Source organism: Oenanthe melanoleuca, chromosome 10 (assembly GCF_029582105.1).
Source record: "Oenanthe melanoleuca isolate GR-GAL-2019-014 chromosome 10, OMel1.0, whole genome shotgun sequence".
Lineage (NCBI taxonomy): Eukaryota > Metazoa > Chordata > Aves > Passeriformes > Muscicapidae > Oenanthe > Oenanthe melanoleuca.
The window spans coordinates 9,900,566-9,919,855 of record NC_079344.1 but is presented as its reverse complement, the minus strand read 5'-3'; the positions used below and the strand labels follow the sequence as shown (position 1 = coordinate 9,919,855).

Below are 19,290 nucleotides of genomic sequence, written 5' to 3'. Positions count from 1 at the left end.
GTGCCACATCCACACGTCTTTCAAGTACCTCCAGAGATGGTGACTCCCCCACTGCCCTGGGCAGTCTGTTCCAGCCTTCACCTCTCAGTGAAGAAGTATTTCCTAATGTCCAACCTCAACCTCCCCTGGCGCAACTCGGGGCCGTTTCCTCCTGCCCTGTCCCCTGTTACCTGGGAGAAGAGACCGACCCCTCCCTGGCTCCGAGCTCCTCTCAGGAGTTGTAAAGAGCCATAAAGTCACCCTTGCCTCGCCTTTCCTGCGGGCTGACCAGCCCCGGCTCCATCAGCCGCTCCTCCTCAGACTGCTGCTCTCCATGTGGGGCTCTTTCCCTCTGGGCACCCCCTTCCCTGCCCGCCTCTGCACCAGGCGCTGTTCCCTGCCCGGACAGCGGGGCTGGCGGTGCGGGGGAGCCGAGCGCTGTCCGCCGCCCCGAGGAGCGCCGGGACTCACACTAATAATAAAAATAACAGGGATATAATGGTTTAGGGAAGCGGGTCTCGGTCCCTGCGGAGCCGGGGCCGGGCCGGCGCTGCCGCAGCGCCCGGGGCCGATCGGGGCAGCCCTGCCGCGGCTGCGGGACCGGGGGCGGTGCGGGGAGGCTCGGCTTGTGCAGCTCCCGCCCGTCTCCCCTCCTTCTCTCGCCTCTCTCCTCCCCTCTCTCCCTCCTCCCATGCCAACCTGCTGCCGCCTTTGTCAGCGCAGCCCGGCGCTATGGCACCCTGCTGGGGCTTCAGGCTCGGGCTCTTCCTCCTCCTCCTCCTCCTCCTGCTCCTGGCCGGGAAGCGGCTGCTGCAGCGGCAGATGCAGCCGTGACGGCCGCGCTCCCCGCGCCGGAGGCAGGCGGAGCCCGCAGGTGAGCCGCAGGTGCGGAGGGGTGCGCAGGGTGGGCTGGGGGACAGGGGTGCCGAGCACAAACACCCCCGCTCTCCGGTCCCAGGGATGCGCTGACACCCGGGGATGCGGACGGCACCGGCTTCCCCCGCCGGGCTGGGAGAAGGAGGAGGAGGTGCAGGTAAGGGATCTCGCAGCCCCTGTGTCCCCACCGCTGCCCCGGGGTCCTGCCTCCTTGTTACGCTCTCTAGGAAAGGGGGTACGCCAAAATCGTGAAACTCCGCCTGGGACTTTGGCAGCTCCACTCCAGTCCCGCACATCTGGATCTGCCCAGAGCAAGTGGGTGACCCTTGGGCTGAGCCCCGGGGACCCCAAACGGAGTCTGGAGGGATGGGGATCGGGGAAGCTGGACCCGCCAGGGCAAGGGAGCAGTCAGGTCTGGGGTGGCACTGAGATTGTTATAGGTTTGCTGTGCAAAAATCCAGGTTGCCCACAGATGGGATGAATGGCTTACATTTAATTCAATTAGACTTTTTTTGTGTCTGTTTGTCAGTGTTTTTAATGGTGCCTCCTTATACAAAAAATTCCAGCAAAAATGCGGTTTGGTGTGCTCTAATAATGTATTGGGAGGACAGTGTTTGTGTGTGTCTGTATGGGCCAAGAGTTGGCAAAGAATAACCAAGAGTATATGATGCAATAATAATTCAAGTAATTTATTTCACAGTTTTAGAATGATTGTTTGCACTTTCCCAGATCGTAGAGATACCTTAATCTGGATTGCATAACTGAACCATGCAAATATTCAGCCCAATGTTACTGTGCAAGAAAAATCAATGGCAAATCCTGTTCGACTTGAGCTCTGGCACAGCCGTGAGGGTCCACTGCTTTTATCCACAAGTTCCCTTAATTTATGCGCTCAGATCCTTTAAAAACCGCTGAATTCTGGGGTGTTGGGAAGCTGAAGTGTTGTGCAGAGTCCTTTTACAGCAGAGCCTGCCTCTGTTAAGACGCTGCGTTTGTAAAGCGCGGTTTTCCAGGGTTCATTCACAGAAGATAAGAGCCAGAAAATCGCAACTTCTTCCCGTGCTGTTCCCAGCGACCCCCGGTGACCGCGGGAGGAGGGTGGCAGTGGGATGCTCGGGAGGATGCGGGGTGTGTATCGCTCCCGTATACGGCAGCAGCGAGCCGGTGCCCGGGCACCGTGAATCCGGCATGCGGGTGTTCATGTGTTCATTCCCTTCGGCTGCGAAGGGCTGAATGAAAACCACAGCGGCGAGGCAGAGAGAGAGCCAGCACCCACCGCCCCCTGCCCAGGGGCTGAGCCCTCCCTGCGCCTCGCAGCCCTGGAGAGTCCGGAGGAGACAGCCGGTGCCGGACCGGGCAGGAGGACTTTTCTCTTCAATGAAAGGTGGAGAAGAGAGTTGCCATTGCTCGGGCAGGGCTCCAAAGTGCGCGTTTTAGTTTTCTTTTTAATGAGCAGCAGAAGGCTGGAGGGAGGAGGAGGAGAAAGGTGTGCAGAAACAGGCATTGTTTCCCCGAGTGCCAGCTCCAGTGCCTGTGTGCAGTGGAAGCCAGATGGGGCTCGAGGTCCCCATTCCTTCATCAGAAATTTCTTAATGTTTTGGCGGAGAAATGGATTTATGAGTGTGGGAGAAAACAAAAACTGAATTCTGTCTGGATGGGTTACATTTCGTGTGAGGCAAGTGTTGCCTGCCTTGTTTTATAGTATCTGGTGTTGGGAAGACGGGCTGAATGATTTATGAGCAGAAGTTAATAGTAAAACAGCAGATCACTGGCTCTGTATTAATGTTGTGCTGTGCTGAAGTGGCTGGCTCTTTCTGAGGGAATTTATGCAAGGATCACTCGCTGTCTGCCGTGCTGTGGTGGCATTCTGGGGTGGCCAGTCACCGTGGGGGAACAAAACAAGGATGCTGTTTCCCTCTTGGCTGGCAAATCAAAGGGAGAGGGGAAAAGATGACACCAGCAGTCACATCTGTGTGTTACCTGCACCTGCTGTGGATATTGGGAAATGGGGAGAGCAAATGTCAGTGGCACAAAGAGCAGGGAAGGAAATGAAGGAGGAAATAAGAGAGGAAGACAATGTGGTCTGTCTGCCAGTGGCCATGATTCAGACTCGTGCAGGGCACCTTGCCACTCTGCAGCTGCTCAGGGAGGTCGAGGGTGGGACTGTCTCTTGAATCCTGTGCTGGGGTTTATCTGCCCCAATTTGTGCTGCCCTTAGACCACTTGGCAGGGCAGGGTTTGGGCTGAAGGAGTCACAGGAAAGCAACCAGGGCAACTGGAAAGCAGTATTAATTTAATGAGTTCCTGTGGATGGCAAATTTATAGGGTAGTCAGGAGGTGAGGGGACCACCCTCACCCCACTGCTGATTTGGGAGGTGGTGAGGATGGGAAGTGCATTCTGGCTTTTCTGCAAGGAAGCAAGATGCATGAAAGAGTCTGCACGTTCCCATGGGCTGGAAAACCACAGGGGAGAGGTTTCATGGAAGCTTGGCTCCTAAAGACACCAGAAAATAGAACAGTATATTCCCTTTGTGCAGCAGAAAGCTCCACTGGGGATGGAGGTTGCAATTGTAATATTCTTGGACTTCTCCTCCAGAGGCTGAGACAGTGGGTTAGTGGTAAGATGAGAGCTCAGTTCATTGCTCCCGGTGCAGGGCAAGAAGACATCGATTTGTGGTAAATCTGGAGCTCATCTGCGTGCAAGGAGAGCCAGCCCCCATCGACTGGCTGTGCAATATGATGCTCTGCAAGTCCATGCTGGGATATAATTGTGCTATTAGAGCAGCAAATGTCAGATCTCGGGAAGCTGAGTCAAAGCGACCCTTCCAGTGTTCATATAACAAAACCATTAAGGATGAAATGTTAAGTGGCTCCTTTGGTCAGAGATGGTCTTGGTGAAGATAAATAAGCCAGAGTCAGTTTGAGGGGGGCTGGGGGGTGTGTGTGGCTGCTGGCAGTGAGGGTAAGGCACGAGGACCTTGGTGGAATTGGGGCCATCTGAGGAGACCCTGTGCTGGTGCTCTTGTTGTGGGTGCTTCCATTCTCACTGATTCGTGACCCTGTACCCTCTTTGAAAGGCCTTCCTGTGCTGATTTCAGAGCTCTGCATTTTTGTGCTACGTCTAGGTCTATTCTGGTCCTGCTTTGAGAGATGCTGAATGAATGTGGACATAATGGCTGAGATGGTGCATGGCCAAGTGCTTGGCACCCGGACTGTGGCAGCTCCTGGGCTGGCCTGCCAAGAAGCACCTGTCTTTGTGGCAGGCTGTTAGGAGGCTTGACAAGAGACAGAGGAGCTTAATGTGCCACTAAAAATTTTGGCACCAGGTTTTACAGCCCTGAACCAGGAAACAAGATTCCAAGGCCCTTATATATTATCCTTATGGGGTAGTGCATCCTGTTCTTCACAGCCCAAATCTGTTGATGCTCCACTAGCAGCAATGGATGCTCTGGCACAAGGGAACACCAATTTCCATGCTCAGGCTGAAGCCCAGAGATATCTTACACACCTAAAATGCTCTCACACCAAAAAGCTGTTTGTGAACAGCCAAGGGGTGAAGAGGAAATTATTCCAGCTCCTAGCTAGCTTTCTTTTCCTCAAGGCCTATATCTGAGTTTCTACCTCCCATAGCAGAGTCTCAGTTGAATGAACTGGCTGAATTCCCACCTGAGCAGGTTCAGCTCTCTCCTGGTCACCCTTGTCTCAAAGCCTCTGTCACCTCCCTGACCTCTCACTGCTTTATAGCTGACTGTCAGCTGCCAGGCTTGGATCTGGGAGCACAGGGGCAGGACTGAGCCAACCCAGCCTAGCTGAGCTCTCCTGCTTTGGGTCTGTGCTTCGGTGCCTTGCCTTACTTGTGTATGGATTGAGGTCCCCAAAACAAGGGTCCTGGTTGGTGCTGAGTAAAAGCAGCATAAGATTAGGGGTATGCAGCATGGTTTCCACTCAAATTACTGAGCTTGTCATCACTCAGCAGCATTGCAAATCAGGCTGCACCTGAGTTTTACCAGATTCATAGTGTTTAGAAATCTGAATTGAGGTTAAAACCTCTGATGATGCTAAGAATGGCTTGGTACAAAGCAAAAATGTTTAAGAAGCTGTACCTAGGCTATCCTCACTGGGATGAGAGAGTAAAGACAGGTGAGGAGCAGAATGGGTTGACACTTTTCAAAAGTACATTAGTGCAAACTGGCTACTTGGGTGTTTTACAGGAGTGTGAGTGGGGAGAAGGCAGGGCAGCACAGGGTGTGCATCAGGCTGTGAAAATGCATATCCAGGTGAGGGGCTTGCAAGAAGCTGTGAATTTACAAATAGGAAGAGATAGTTGCTTTTGCTGGTATTCAGCCTGGAGGTGACAAAAAGACATATTTTCACTCCTGTCCCAAGTGGCAGATTTATAACATGCAGAAAATTGACTTGCAATGCCAGTCCCCTGGCAGTTGGGAATGTCTCTGAGCTCCACATGTGAAGTTTATTCTGTGAGGACTTGGTAGCCTTGGTGGTAACTAGCAGAGTTTGGACCTAGCTTGGGAGCATCATTAGTGGTGACATGTCAGAGAAATACAAAGGTAGGCTGTGAAAGAGGCTGTGCCTCCAAGCACACACTGCTGAGAGAAAGAGGATACAAGCACCCTGCTCCAGCCTTTTGCATTACTTCTTGGAGCTGAGCACAGAGCAGTAACACTTGTTTTCTCTTTTGTCAGCTGGCAGAAGAGTTGTGCTGCTATGCATAATACAGGAGCTTTAAAAGCAAACATGCATGCAGCGGAGGTGTTGGAAAATCCCTGCAGCCATTGATTTCTGAGAACTGTGTTTACAGCCACAGAAATACATTCACATTGCTGCTGCTCAGCTCCTGATCACATGCAGTAGAAAGATATTATTTAAATAAACAACTGAGTTAATATGGAGACTTGTTTCATATTCTTTTGGGTAACTATTATAAAACTGAAGTACTCTGGCTTCTGATACTGATAGCAGTCACTGATGTGTAATGTCAGGGCAGGAGATGAAACAGGAGCCCTGGATTCTGGAGTGATGCTCAGGAGTCCTGAGGCTTTTGACCAGAAGGTGCCTTTTAGAATGAGTAATAACAAACCTTGCAATGTTCTTGTTCAAGTTCAGTACTTTGCCATTTGGGTGGATACTCTGCACTTGATGGAGGAGAGGCCAGTTCCAGGGGTCATCCAGGGTGGGAGTGAATGGGGGAAGATAACATACCTTTTTAGTAATGACAGAAGTCCTCTCTGTTTCCCATCAGTAAGAATAACAAAGACAGAGTGACCCAACATAGCAATTGGCAGACTGCATCATCCTGTGCTCTGTCTTTCCTAGTAGGCAACAGCAGAGACACTGACAAGGATATTCACAATACATGGATGAAAAATCATCAACATCCTTTCCTAATCCATAATAGCTAAAGGTTGGTTTCAGTTCTGAAAGTGCAGGGGTTTATATTCTCCCCAAGATGTTTGCTAGTGTTAGCTGTGCTCGTTTAAGCTATTCCTGTTATCCACATAAATGTGAAGCTTTTGCTCTTCACCTCTGCCCTGTCATTTTGGGATGGTGAATGGAAATGCACTCCTAGGCTTCACTGGGAGCACATCACTGAAGAGGATGTTCTCTGTCCTTGATATTTCTCTGTCTTCAAATCCAACCTGATTGGCAGCCAGCCCTCTAGCATCTGCTGGATTGGTTTCAAGGTTCAGTAGGATTTTCTTTTTAACTCCTTCCATTCTTTGCTACATTTTGGACTTAAGAGCTGGAACGGGGCCCACACAGACTTGAGAACTGGCAACTTTTCCATACCTGAACCTTATTCTTAAGAAAACATATTTCTGGAAAAAATATGTCAAAGTATCCAAAGGAGATAATTCAGAGTAGAGGAGAAAATGATGTTTTAAAGTAAGCAAGATGTTCTCAGATAGCTCCTAAAAACATATCAGAAGTTTATTGTCAGAAAATCTTCCTCAGAGCCATTTGCATTCAGATATGAAAACCACATGTCATGGTGCAGTAGATCAGCCCTGGTTAGGTTAGGACTGGAATTATTGCAGACAATTTGGTGCTCAAACTGTGCTTTGAACCTCTCATAAGTTGATAAGAAATTCTGTGACAGTCCCATAGAAAGCAGGCTGGGATTGTCTATCTGCCATTAGTTCAGCCTCTCCAAAGCTTCTGCTGTTTATTTGCCTGGTTGCTTTAGTAGACATTGGCATAAAGGAGCCTTCTCAGATAAAACCCTGATTCCATTTAAGTATTGATTTATTGGATGCTAGGATTGCAGCCTGAAGTTCAGAACATGAGGGTGGGTTATAAAAGCAAGCCCTGGATGGCATGGTTAGGGAGCCAGGCCCCATCTCTGGCTGAGGTGCAAGGCCCTGGGTATTATCTGTCAGTGACTTACAGTCTTTTTTGTGTTGCTGTAGAAGTGGAACACGGTTTCCAGGCTGAACGACAAAATACGCTTAAGCCATGGAATCCAGCCAGGAATCCTCACTCTTCCTGGTGAAGATATTGGAGGAGCTGGACACAAAGCAGAATACTGTTTCTTACCAGGATCTCTGCAAGTCCCTGTGTGCAAGGTTTGATTTATCCCAGTTGGCCAAGCTCAGAAGTGTGCTGTTTTACACTGCTTGCCTGGATCCTAATTTCCCAGCGACTTTGTTCAAAGACAAAATGAGATGCACTGTAAACAATCAGCAATCAAAGAAAATCATGGTTGCAGCAGATATAGTAACAATATTCAACCTCATACAAATGAACGGGGGAGTGGCCAAGGAGAAGCTTCCAGTGGCAAGGCACAAAGTGAAGAAGAAGGAGTCCTTCGAGTCCTGTAGGTCTGACACAGAGATCTGCAATATAGCAGACTGCGTGCCTGACTGTGTGCCCAACTGTGAGCTCAACGACCAGGACTTTGCCCGGGGCTTCCCAGTCAGGAGGTCTTCAAAATGCAGAAAGATGGACTGCAAAGACTGCCAGCAGTTCGTCCCCTCGTCAGAACCCAACTTCCTGCTCGGTGTTAGTAAGGACATGAAGGGCCGGGCTGCCTCTCTGGACAGGCTGCAGGCACTGGCGTCCTACTCCATCGCCACCTCCCCACCATGTGAGATGCAGAGCACCTACTTCCCCATGAACATTGAAAATGAATCTATTTCAGACCAGGATTCCTTGCCTATAAGTGCAGGCATAAAAGAAACTTTCATTTCAAATGACGAGCCGTTCATGATGCAGTCGTGTGTCCAGAAAAGAAATATATTCAAAGAAGATTTTCATAATCTGATTACAATATCTCCCAACTTAATACCATCCAACAAAACGCCAGAAGATGGACACAGAGAGCCTCAGAACAGGAAAGAAAGCTCTAAGCAGACTTTCTTCAACCACAGCTTTGAAATGCCATACAGCAGCCAGTACTTGAATCCGATTTATTCTCCTATACCAGACAAAAGGCGAGCGAAACATGAAAGTTTAGATGATCTTCAAGCTTCAACATATTTTGGCCCAACTACTGTTCTTGGACCACAGGAGACCAAAAAGTGGACTGGAAAGCCAACCAAGCAAACTGCCTGGCCAGCTAAAAGCTGGAGTTTAAATACTGAGGAGGTCCCTGACTTTGAACGCTCATTTTTTAATAGGAAGCAGTCTGAAGAGAAACCACGATACCAGAGTTCGAGCAACCCATCTCCAAACTTTCCTTCAGTTGACAGGCATCAGTCCTACCTAAATGCAAAGGATCAACAACCAATTATGCAGGCAAACTATGCTGTGAAACCCAATGGGCATAAAGCTAAGGAAATTCCTTCCATTCTAGACGTGGAGAAACATGAGCCAGTCAAAAAGTTTAAGGATAAAAGCATTAACTGCACTTCTGTCCAGATCGTGAGCATTGACAGGACCATGAGCGTTGGGACACAAACGGAGCAGCAGGCTCTGGACCACAAGAAGTGCAAGGATCTGTGTGCAGCTGGCCAGGCCAAGTACAGCGAGCGGCACTCTCTGAAGCACTCGGATGACGACTCCGAAATCGTGAGCGATGACATCAGTGACATTTTCCGGTTTTTGGATGACATGAGCATCAGCGGGTCCACGGGAGTGATGCAGTCCTCATGCTACAACAGCACTGGCTCCTTGTCTCAGGTGCATAAATCAGACTGTGAGAGCTCACCTGAGCACAATTTGACTAAGATCTCCAATGGGAGTGCCTGTAACAAACTGGATAAAGTGGTCAGGGCAGATGTCAGCAACACAGATGATGAGCTGAAGACCAGTGTCTGCAAATTAGTCTTGAGGATTGGTGAAATAGAGAAGAAACTGGAATCTCTCTCAGGTGTCCGAGAAGAAATATCTCAAGTCCTGGGAAAATTAAGCAAGCTGGATCAAAAAATCCAGCAGCCAGAGAAGGTCAGCGTGCAAATAGATCTCAACTCTTTGACGAGTGATGCCGCGTCAGATGAGAGCAACTCCCCGCAGATATTTCAGTGCCACAATACTCCTCATGGAGGCAAACTGGAGAATAATCCAGAATGGTGCTGTTCAGATGCCAGTGGAAGTAATAGCGAGAGTCTTCGAGTAAAGGCCTTAAAAAAAAGTTTGTTTACTAGGAGATCATCAAGATCATTAACAGAAGAAAACAGTGCAACTGAATCCAAAATAGCAAGTATTTCAAACTCTCCCCGAGACTGGAGAGCTATTACTTACACCAACCAAGTTGGCATCACAGAGGAGGAGATGAAAGAGAGAGATGGAGGAGAAAATAAGGACTGGCACAGGAAATCTAAAGAGGTAATTTCAACTTTAACTCACATAATAAATACTTAAAAATAATGTGGTTATGAATGTCGTCCATAGTCATCACAAGCCTTAGGGTATGACAATGCTTTGCCCTGCATGTTAGGCCCGCCTTTATTGTTATCATAATAGAGTGATTTTGTACCTGTTGGTTCTTACTTATGAGCTGCAAAATGGCCAAGTTGCTTCTTAAAAGCTTTGCTTTTCTGGAGAGTGGTAATGTGGGTGCCCTGTTGGGAAGGTTATTGTATTTATCATCTGTAGCAATATAAGGAGGTCTGGTAATTATCGTGGAGAAAACTGAAATTATTTAATGATTGTTTTAGAAGGGATATTTTGAAATTGAATTTTTGATGGCTTTTATCAGAGAAGTATGTACATATTTTAAAGCCAACAAAATAGGTTCAGGAGTTCAAATCCCTCAAGGAAAAATACCCTTCTATGTGTACTGTGAGATGCTCATTGTAGTTGTGTTCTCTCTTTTAAATGAGTCTTAGGCCTCCTGTTATGGAATTGCAGTGTAGCTGTGCTCTTGGGTTGGCTGGGTAGAAAAACTCTGCCCATCCTCCCAGCAGGTTCCCTGTGCCCCCTTCACTGCCCCCATGGATGTCCTGGCTGCCCCTGTGCAGGGCTCTGGGTGTTGGAGCTGCACGGGGTGGGTGCTTGTTTCTGTTTGGGGAGGGGAGGGCTCCTGCAGCCCCTTGTCAATTGTGACCACTCAACAGGCATGCTGTGCCTCCTTACAGTGGGGTGTGAGGGCAGAGAAGGGTTGAGAAGAGAGAGGAAGAGGGTTGATGGAAATAAATGTGGTTGGATGAACAAGAAAGTACAAACCATGGTTTATTGCTAGACTGCAGAGGGGGAAGAAGGCCATCCTCAGTCAGCCCAAACCTTGGCTTCTCTGTACTTTGCTTTGCTTAGGATGACATTCAGTGGCCTGTGGCTGGCACTGGATGGTACCACAGATGCTGCATCCCTCAAGAATACTTCATGTTAGGATTTGATCTGGAAACAGAAACCTGGAAGCCTGCTTGTGTCTCTCAGCTTTTGCAGATCAGCTGGGCTTCTCTGGATGTCAGGGCCATTTTCAAAATAGTTTTTTGATATCTGAAGACCACAAACCCTAAATTTCTTCTACTGCATCAGCATTGTGATCATGTTATAGAGAACATGGAGTTGTGTCTCTAAAATACTTCATACCTCTGTGGTTTGTTTGTGAGAAGAAGGTGGGCAAATGGATGAAGGCTATCCAAAATCTTTATCCCAGCTGGTCTATTTTTTATCACATGGTGCTTCTGAAGGGAATATCTCTGTCTTTGGTGTTTAACTCCCTCATAGTCTTGTTTTTTCTCTCAAATTCTTTTAAACCCCATTGCAGGCAGACAGGCAATACGAAATCCCACAGCCACATAGACTCTCTAAACAGCCAAAAGACGCTTTCTTGATTGAACAAGTCTTTAGTCCTCATCCCTACCCTGCATCTCTCAAGTCACACATGAAAAGCAACCCTCTCTACACAGACATGAGGTTGACAGAGCTGGCTGAAGTGAAACGTGCCCAGCCATCATGGACCATAGAGGAATACACGAGGAATTCGGGGGATAAAGGCAAGATTGCAGCCTTGGATCTACAAGTGAGTCTCATTTGTTTAATTTGAATGGCTTGGTTTCAAATGGATGTTGCCAGAATATGCATTTAAGAAGGGATTTGGATAGCTCAGGAAAGAGCTGTGGATTGTTGAGCCTCTAATCTTGCTGATCCCTATCCATCCTGGCCAGGGACACTGAAGAATGTGAATGTTTCATTGCTGAATGGTGATCCTTGACAGGTTGATGCTCCCAGCTTATTCTGCAATGGAGAGATGTCTTCTAAGCCATTGTGGCTTTAGTAGCTCTAAAGAAGAGTTGGGGAATAAGGGAGTGTGGAGGTGAACTGGTCCCTCACTGCAGCAAGGCAGAGTGGTGCAGGAGCTGGGACTGCTGTATTTCCTCTGTCTTTGTTCTCTCTGAATTATTCACAGGGAATTGCAGTGTTAGGGTTCTTTTTTTCCCCATTTTACTAGGAACATGAGACATTAAATGCTTGTAGAAGATGTTCAATATCATGACTGGTTTTGAAACATGTCAGTGTTGAAGCTTTGAAGTGGCTGTTGGAAACCAGCCAGGCAACTAATGTGTGTCTAGTTTGCATTGTGGTTCAGCTCATAGGTGTGCAGGCTCTTGTGCAACAAGCAGAGGAGACAAATTCAAATTTTGCATTTACATTCTCCCAAAACAAAACCACAAACCTGAAATAAAATGAGCACCCTCATTGGGTACCCTGTGTAGTCTGATAAACCACAACACATCTTTTAGGAAGGAAGATATCTGAACAGAGGTTTAAAGAGGAAACCTGAAGAATAACATCCAAAATGCATAAAGACTGAAGAAATGTTTCATTTCTTGGTCTGAAACCCAAAACGTGTCACACAATGAGGTGCACACCGATGTGCAAATAACTGTGTATCATTTATGTGCACTTTGATAGTAGAATGTGGGACCAGTGTTGGGGTCTGGTGCTGAGCTCAGGCATTTTGGGCAGCAGCCTGTGGGGTGCAGCCATGCTCAAGGAGGAAGTCTCCTTGTCTCCACAGCTTGTCTGCCAGGGAAGGTGGCGTGGAAGAGTCTGAGACTTGGCTGCTCCATGCCAGCCCTCGTGGCTCAGTGCTGAGGAACCCAAGCCAGCTCCAAACCCATCAGACTAATCCCTAGGAAAGCATCAGGATGCTGTGCCTCAGGACCCTGAGCTGGCTGATTTGGATTTGAAACCCACACAGTGCTGTAGTGCAGTTCCCTTGAGTGGGCAGGAATTTGTGCACAACAATTTCACCTCCTTGCTTGGCTCATGCAAACTTCCCTGTCCTCACCAGCTCCTTGCTGTGGCTAAAGTGCACTCAGAGAGAAACCAAGCAGCACAGGGAGCAGGCTGCATCTTGCCTCAGCTCCCTGCTGCTTTTTGGGTCTTAAAAGCTTTAGAGGGCTTACCAAATTCCTAACCCAGGCATTGCAGGCTGTATGCTAGAGTAGGAATAGGCTGGAAGAAGTTCCTCTGCAGCAGGCAGTCACAAAGCATCACTTACCTGCTGTGTGAGGCAATAAGGGAGGTGATATTTGGAAGCAAAGCCCCTCTGGGAGAAGCGTTCTCCATCTGCTCCTCGTTGGGCTGTTTTGTTCTCTGTAAGCAGCTCTGCATGACTGTGAGCAAACCAGAGAAATCGGCTTATTGCCATTTATCTTTAGGATAAAGGTGATAGAAGTTTCCTTGTTTGATTCTCTCCCTCCAAAAAGACTGTCAGAATTGCATCTACCCTGCAAAGCCCATGTCTAGACTTTGTAATGGAGCTCACTGACAAACGTAAAAAATAGACACAGACTGATGAGTGGGCTTTTTTTCCCAGTGATTAAGTTTATTAGAACTGAAAGTAAATACATTATGCCTTAATGAACATTCCTACGTCTGGCAATGAAATGGGAAAGGAAGCTGATTAACAGTAATGGGCCTTTTTAATAATGCATCTTCCTTCTGAAGTAGTTAAAAGGTCAATGCCAAGGCAGACAGGTCCAAAACTGCAATTTCCTTGAAGCATAGTATGCCTATCTTTGGGGTTTTTCTACTTTTGTTTACTTAAAATTTCTCCTGGAGCCTGACAAGTCCGCTGGGTTTTCCTCCAAAAAGAGAAATTGCAAAACTAGTCAGGCCCAAAGCTTGTCCCAGGTGTGGGCTCTGTGTGAAATTCATTGCTTTGCTCTGAGTATGATGATCCACTGGGATGAAACAGTATCAGGCTGTTTTCTGATGCCTTTAGAGATGAGATTGCTGCCTTTTTTCACAAGGCTGAAATAGGTCATTCAAAGCCCTAAAGATGGAATCACAGATGTGGCTGATGGCTTCTGTTTCAGCATCCTAACACTGTCATAGAGGTGTCCATTAAATGATCATAGAACCATTGCTCAATTTTCATTGCTTATTTCTGAGATATCTATAATATTGCATTTTTTAGTCATTCTTTACATAAAACAAATACTGCTATCAGGCAAAGCAAAGTTTGAGCCAATAGCTCATGGCTACAAAATCTGAATTAGTCAATTAAAGGCTTACTCAAATCCTCCTTAGGTCAGCTGGAGTTTCTTTGCAGGGTCCAACAAGCTTTGGATCAGGACTGTTACAAGCACAGAATGGTCTGTGTTAGGGTGTTCTCACTGTAATATTTTCATATGAAATCTTTTTCATAAAAAAAAAAAAAAAAAGAAATAGGCTTTTGGAGCCTCAAATAAAGGGGACAGCTTTGAGGAAATGCTGTCATTTTTCAAAATTTTCTTTTTGCTTCATTCCTTTCTGCTAAGTTCAATGTAATGCATAGTGTTTGGGTTTCCCCAGTTTTCCCCTTATTTTCCTCTAACACAGAGATTAAAAGGGAAAAAACAAGCAAGGTTAAAATGGAAAGCATGAAGAGCTCATAAATACTTAGGAATAAAAAGCTGTAAGACATAAAAAAATAAGTAATTCAGGTGGAAATACTGATAAAGTTCTGCAGGTTGCCTGTGTCCCTAGGCAAGGCCATTCCAGAGCAGGGGTCTGTAAATTGCCCCCAAAGCAGGGCTGGGTAATCATGCCCTACAAGTAAATCATGGTGCCAAAATTAGGGTTAGCTTTATAAAATGTAGTGCATGAGGAGCATATATTAAGAACCTTTCCTATCAGTTGAGCTTTAATTATTTAAAAATTATTAACAGTAACAGGCCAGCACTTGCTGACACCTCTGCTGTCGAGCAGATTAAAGGAATCTTATTTAAATGGCATCTGAGATGATGAAGTTTCCAGTAAATCAGAGGTATGTGAGGGATTTTGGAGCAGAATCTTAGTGTTGCAGGAATCTATTTTTTGCAGTATTTTGTTACCACTTTTGTCAGCTTTATAGAATTGGGACCAGGAGATGAAGGGGTGTGAGGAGTGGCAATAACCCACTTTATCCTGACAGCAGATCCAGGCACATCTGCTTTGTTTATTAACAGCAGACCCCAGACAATTAACCACTGTTTCCTTTGAATTTTTAGACTCAAGAATCTTTAAACCCAAACAACTTAGAGTACTGGATGGAAGACATTTACACCCCAGGCTACGACTCGTTGCTGAAGCGGAAGGAAGCCGAGTTCAGGAGGGCGAAGGTTTGCAAGATCGCGGCGCTGATCGCGGCGGCCGCCTGCACGGTCATCCTGGTCATTGTGGTTCCCATCTGCACCATGAAATCCTGAGCCTGGCACACACCTGGGGCTCCCAGCCCCCCGTCTCGGGCAGCCCACGCTGCCTGTCAAATGGCTGCTGGCAAAACTGTGAGGAGCTCGCTAAGGAACAATGTTCTGAGGGTGTCCTGCAAATGAAGGCAGAACGCACAACGACGAGAGGTGCATTTTTGGAAAAGTCCTATTTTAAATAACAGACTGTGTGGTAGAGTTAATGGGAACTCGGTTCGATTTTTACGCATTTTTTAAAAGTGCAATATGTTTTTTTTTCCTAAAGGAATGATATGATGTTTTACAGAATCAGAGACTGACAAGAATCCAGGCAAAAGAGGAAGGTTGTCTGAGCTATGTTGCATTTAAAGGAGATATGGGTACATGGAGGTAGCACTGTATAGAAGGGAATGTTCTATATGCATTACATCAGGGAGCTAGGGAAGTCTCAACAGCTCTCTACAATGTAGAAAACTCTGAATGTATTGTATTTATTTTATAGTATTTATGTATTTCATGATCATTTGTTTGAAAGCAGACTGTGTAGCTGTGAACAGAGTTCATGCCTATGTTCAGATTAAAAAGGGCTCTTTGTATTTGGTCTTGCCCTAAGACCCACTCTATCATCACTGAGTACTTAGTTAAGTGCAATGTGCTGCAGACCAAAAAGATTATGTTTTAAAACAGTCACAAGGGATTTTAGTTACTTCTGTTGAATAACATTTGCATAGAGCTGGCAAACTTGCCAAATGGGTATTCTTTACCTCTGCAGACAGTGAAATTGTCTCAGTTTCACTCCTGCCAGCAAGCAAAGCTGGCAAATCAAAGCAACACTGTTAAAGTTCTTGGAAATGTAATCTGAACAGTTACTTTTTTTTTTTTTTTTTTCCCCACAAGTCTTTGTGCCTTTTTTTAGATGGTAGGCTAAATAGAACTGTTTAATTTTTTGCTACTTTAAGCCCATAACATAAATCACAGCATAATGGGTACTAATGGAGGTCCTTTTCCCACAAGCCTTCTATACAGTTCTGAGTGCTCCTCAAGCAGCAGGGCTGGTGGTTACTGAGCACTTATATTAAGGGCACAATTTCTCAGCACTGGTAGAAACTTGCTGCTGATGCAATGCGTTCAGCACAGGGAGATCTTTTGCTTCCCTCTTGCTAATGCACTTAAGAATGATGGTTGAATCTACTGGACAGCAAGCAGTCTGTATCCCATGGGAAATGTCCATTTGATGCTTTATCCCAAATGCAAATAGCAGGTTCGATGGAATTCTCAAGCTAGGACAGAAATTGCCTGTCATGGTTAGTGAAAGCAAAAACCCAGACAGTATTACTCTTCTGTCATGTATAGAAAAAAAAAGGGAAAAAAAGTATTATCAGGAAATAATGTGATCTTGGTGGTCCTCCAAGGGGAAGGAGATTCTTTTAGTGAATGCTCTTTAGGAAGGGTAATTTGGTTTCTTCAGAAGCAGCCTCCCTACACAATGACACAGCAGCTAAAGCACTGGATGCTCCTTCCTCTGGCTCTCTGGGATGTGCTGCACTCACTGTTTGTTTCTGACTGGTTTATAAAAAGTATTGAGGGAAGGGTGTGTGGGAGGTGAAGGCTTTGTTGTGACTTTAGACGTGTGTCAGTTCTTTCCTGCAGTTTGTGCTGCTCACGTGCTGTGCTTTATTTAGGGATAGGTGATTCCTGAGACTGTTGATCTATCAGAAAAATAAATGTGAGCACAGGGTTGGATGTCCCATCAGCAAATAGAGAACAAGAATAGGCCCACAGACAAAACCTGTGCCTGCCTGGCCTGAATCCTGACCCAAATTCTGTGGCTTTGCCCCATTCTTTATACCAAGATAATTTCTCTTTCCTCCCAGATGCTGCAGGATGGAGTCACAGCAGGGAGGGAGCAATTCACACTGTCTATTTTAGGCTGCCTTTGGTTGTGGTGTGATTCAGAGCACCTGAGTAGAGGAGCTCAGGACCTGTGTATAGTAAATATAGGCAGGTAGAGAAACCTCTGGGGACAGTTCAGAGCTGCCAGCAAGATATCTAATATTAGACATGTGAAAAACACTCTGGAGGACACTGCTCTGCAGTTTACCTCATGCACAATTTAGGTTGATATGTAGAAAAACCTATTCCTGGTTTCAGGGAATGTGTGGCTCTCCTCCTTGGCTGGTGGAGGGAGTGGTGTGGCCCTGTGGGCACAGTGTCAATCCCCCACCTGCCCACACCAGACCCTTGGAGGGGCAGGGTGAGTGGGACAGACCCCCTGCCTTCTCCAGCCCCTCTTGCTCTACCATCAATAGTCTGGCCCTGCTGCCCCCAGCCCCAAATCAGCAGCAGGGCATCTCAGCAATCTGATTTTAGAAAATATCAACCTAAGGGGAGGTAGGAGATGGGTATGGGGGTGTTACTGATCACAGGGTTTGTCTGTGCAACTCATCCAGCTGGCACCAGGTGAGTGTTTGCTCATCTGTTAGAGATGCCCAGAATCCTGGGAAGGCTTTGCAGGCTGTGGAGCTGTGGGTGATGTGAGGCTGGCCCAACCCAAGCACTCAGCATCCCAAACATCCCTGCTGCTTCCTAATTTATTGAGGTGCTTTTGCCCATCCCTACTTTGCACAAGCAGCCAGTGGCACCACTCCATTGGTCAGTGGTTTCCTTACACACCAGACTGTGGTTTGCCATGGATTCCCTCCTGGGGCTCCATTCAGCTCCTGCAGTCTCTGGAAGCATTTCCATGGTGCCAGAGCTGAGGGGAGCTGGGAGAGCAGAGCCTGACTCCTGCTGCTGTGTGAGCCTCTGCCTTGCTGTCTCCTCCACTCCTTGCTGCCTCTGGCAGCTCCCTGGCACCACTGGGATGTGCATCCCAAGCCATTCCCAGTGGGATTTGCATCTGGCACAGAGCCCTTCTTAAAACAGGCAGGGGGATGGAGCAAAGGGATGCTGCTGCTGGAGGAGAGCAGCCAGGGAAGGAGGAAGCCTGCACAGGGTGTACAAACTAGGTGAAATCCTGACATATTAACCTGCAAGAATATTGTGATCCACCTTGTGAACCAGTTACCAACTACAATACACTGTATACTATATGATAGACTTTTGTATAAAAAAAAAAAAAAGAAACTAAAGCTATAGGTACGTTGTAATCCTTGGTGTGATTGAAAAAGTGTCCTAGATTGTATTACTTAATTAAAATTATGATGAGCATATTGAACTGTTTTTCGTATTTATGCCTTATAAACTTGATATATTACACATGATAAAATGAAACTGCAAGAACTGTAAGAGAAGATACTCCATTTTGGGGGCAAATTCCATTTTGCTTTTCCTAAAAAAAGAGTGCTGCTTTAAATGAGTTTAATAAATCATGTGTGCAGAAGAGCAAGAGTAGGATATGTCCCCAAATGACTTTTTAGGCTTTTTTTTTTTTTTTTTTTTTTTTTTTAATGGGGCTTTGGTTAATGTACTATGTAATAATTTTATTTTATAATGTTACTGTACAATGTTGCCTTTTGGTTCATTTAAATATAACACCAAATAAACTTGAAAATTACAGTGTCCTAAGTTTTAATGAAACAGTTATAATAATTTATTACTCCGTTGCTTTTCCTGTTGTTTTCTTTTTCCTCAGGGACATCAAGATAGCCATGGGATGTGAGTGTCTCAGTGTTAGATAACTAAGCAGCCTATCTAGTTCTTGGCAGAATTGCTAATGGATTTCTAACTTGTGAAATAATAAGATGGCAGAAGATAATGAAAAATGAGTTTGTTTGGTTTCTTTTAAAAGCTCCTTTGCATCAAATTGTTTAGGCTTCTGCAAGATTAGTTCTTGACACTAATCATATTTCATTTTATAGGTTATTTCATGACTGAGTTTTTCCCTATCAACTGTATTAACAAGGTCATGTCTAATATTTTGGTACCTGTTTAACTTACATTAATGCTTATGCAACCATTGGCCCTTTTATGTCAGTACTATAGATAAGTGTTTATAATCAGCTCTGAACAGGCAGTCAGTTTACTTAGGGTGCCTGTATGAATTTAATTTGCTGCTTGTGAGTTGTTAATTGCAAAATTAGGTTGTCTTAAAACTCCAGGTGTTGAAACAGAGGTAGAGCTGAGCCTACCACTGTCAGAGGTTACAGAGGGCAGCTGTGGAAAAGGACACATGAACAGTGAGCAATGACATGAAAAGACAGTAATGTGAGACCCTGATTTCCTCTCTGCTGCCCAAATACCTTCAGTGTGTTGCTTTAGTGCTTTTGGTCAGGATGGGGAATGCTGAGTGCTCTCTGCAGGGCCAGACCACCAGCTCCACCTTGGGTGCCAACATGTTCTGAGTCAGGCTGCAAACCACCACAGGTCCCCGTGG

The 19,290-nt window shown here is 46.3% G+C and overlaps 1 protein-coding gene across 1 annotated transcript; it reads left to right on the top strand.

The window, feature by feature from the left end:
- Positions 1 to 695: 695 nt before the first annotated feature.
- MINAR1 (membrane integral NOTCH2 associated receptor 1) lies at positions 696 to 18,594 on the top strand. The gene is made up of 4 exons (XM_056500247.1): positions 696 to 853; positions 7,284 to 9,639; positions 11,024 to 11,278; positions 14,739 to 18,594. The coding sequence occupies exons 2-4, from the start codon at positions 7,330 to 7,332 to the stop codon at positions 14,934 to 14,936; spliced, it is 2,763 nt and encodes a 920-aa protein (XP_056356222.1). The 5' UTR covers positions 696 to 853; positions 7,284 to 7,329; the 3' UTR covers positions 14,937 to 18,594.
- The last annotated feature ends 696 nt before the right edge of the window (positions 18,595 to 19,290 follow it).

Coding starts and splice junctions, on each gene's coding strand:
- MINAR1 (XM_056500247.1), top strand. CDS start 7,330: ATGGAATCCAGCCAGGAATCCTCACTCTTCCTGGTGAAGATATTGGAG. Junction 9,640..11,023: donor GGCACAGGAAATCTAAAGAG/GTAATTTCAACT, acceptor ACCCCATTGCAG/GCAGACAGGCAATACGAAAT. Junction 11,279..14,738: donor TTGCAGCCTTGGATCTACAA/GTGAGTCTCATT, acceptor TTGAATTTTTAG/ACTCAAGAATCTTTAAACCC.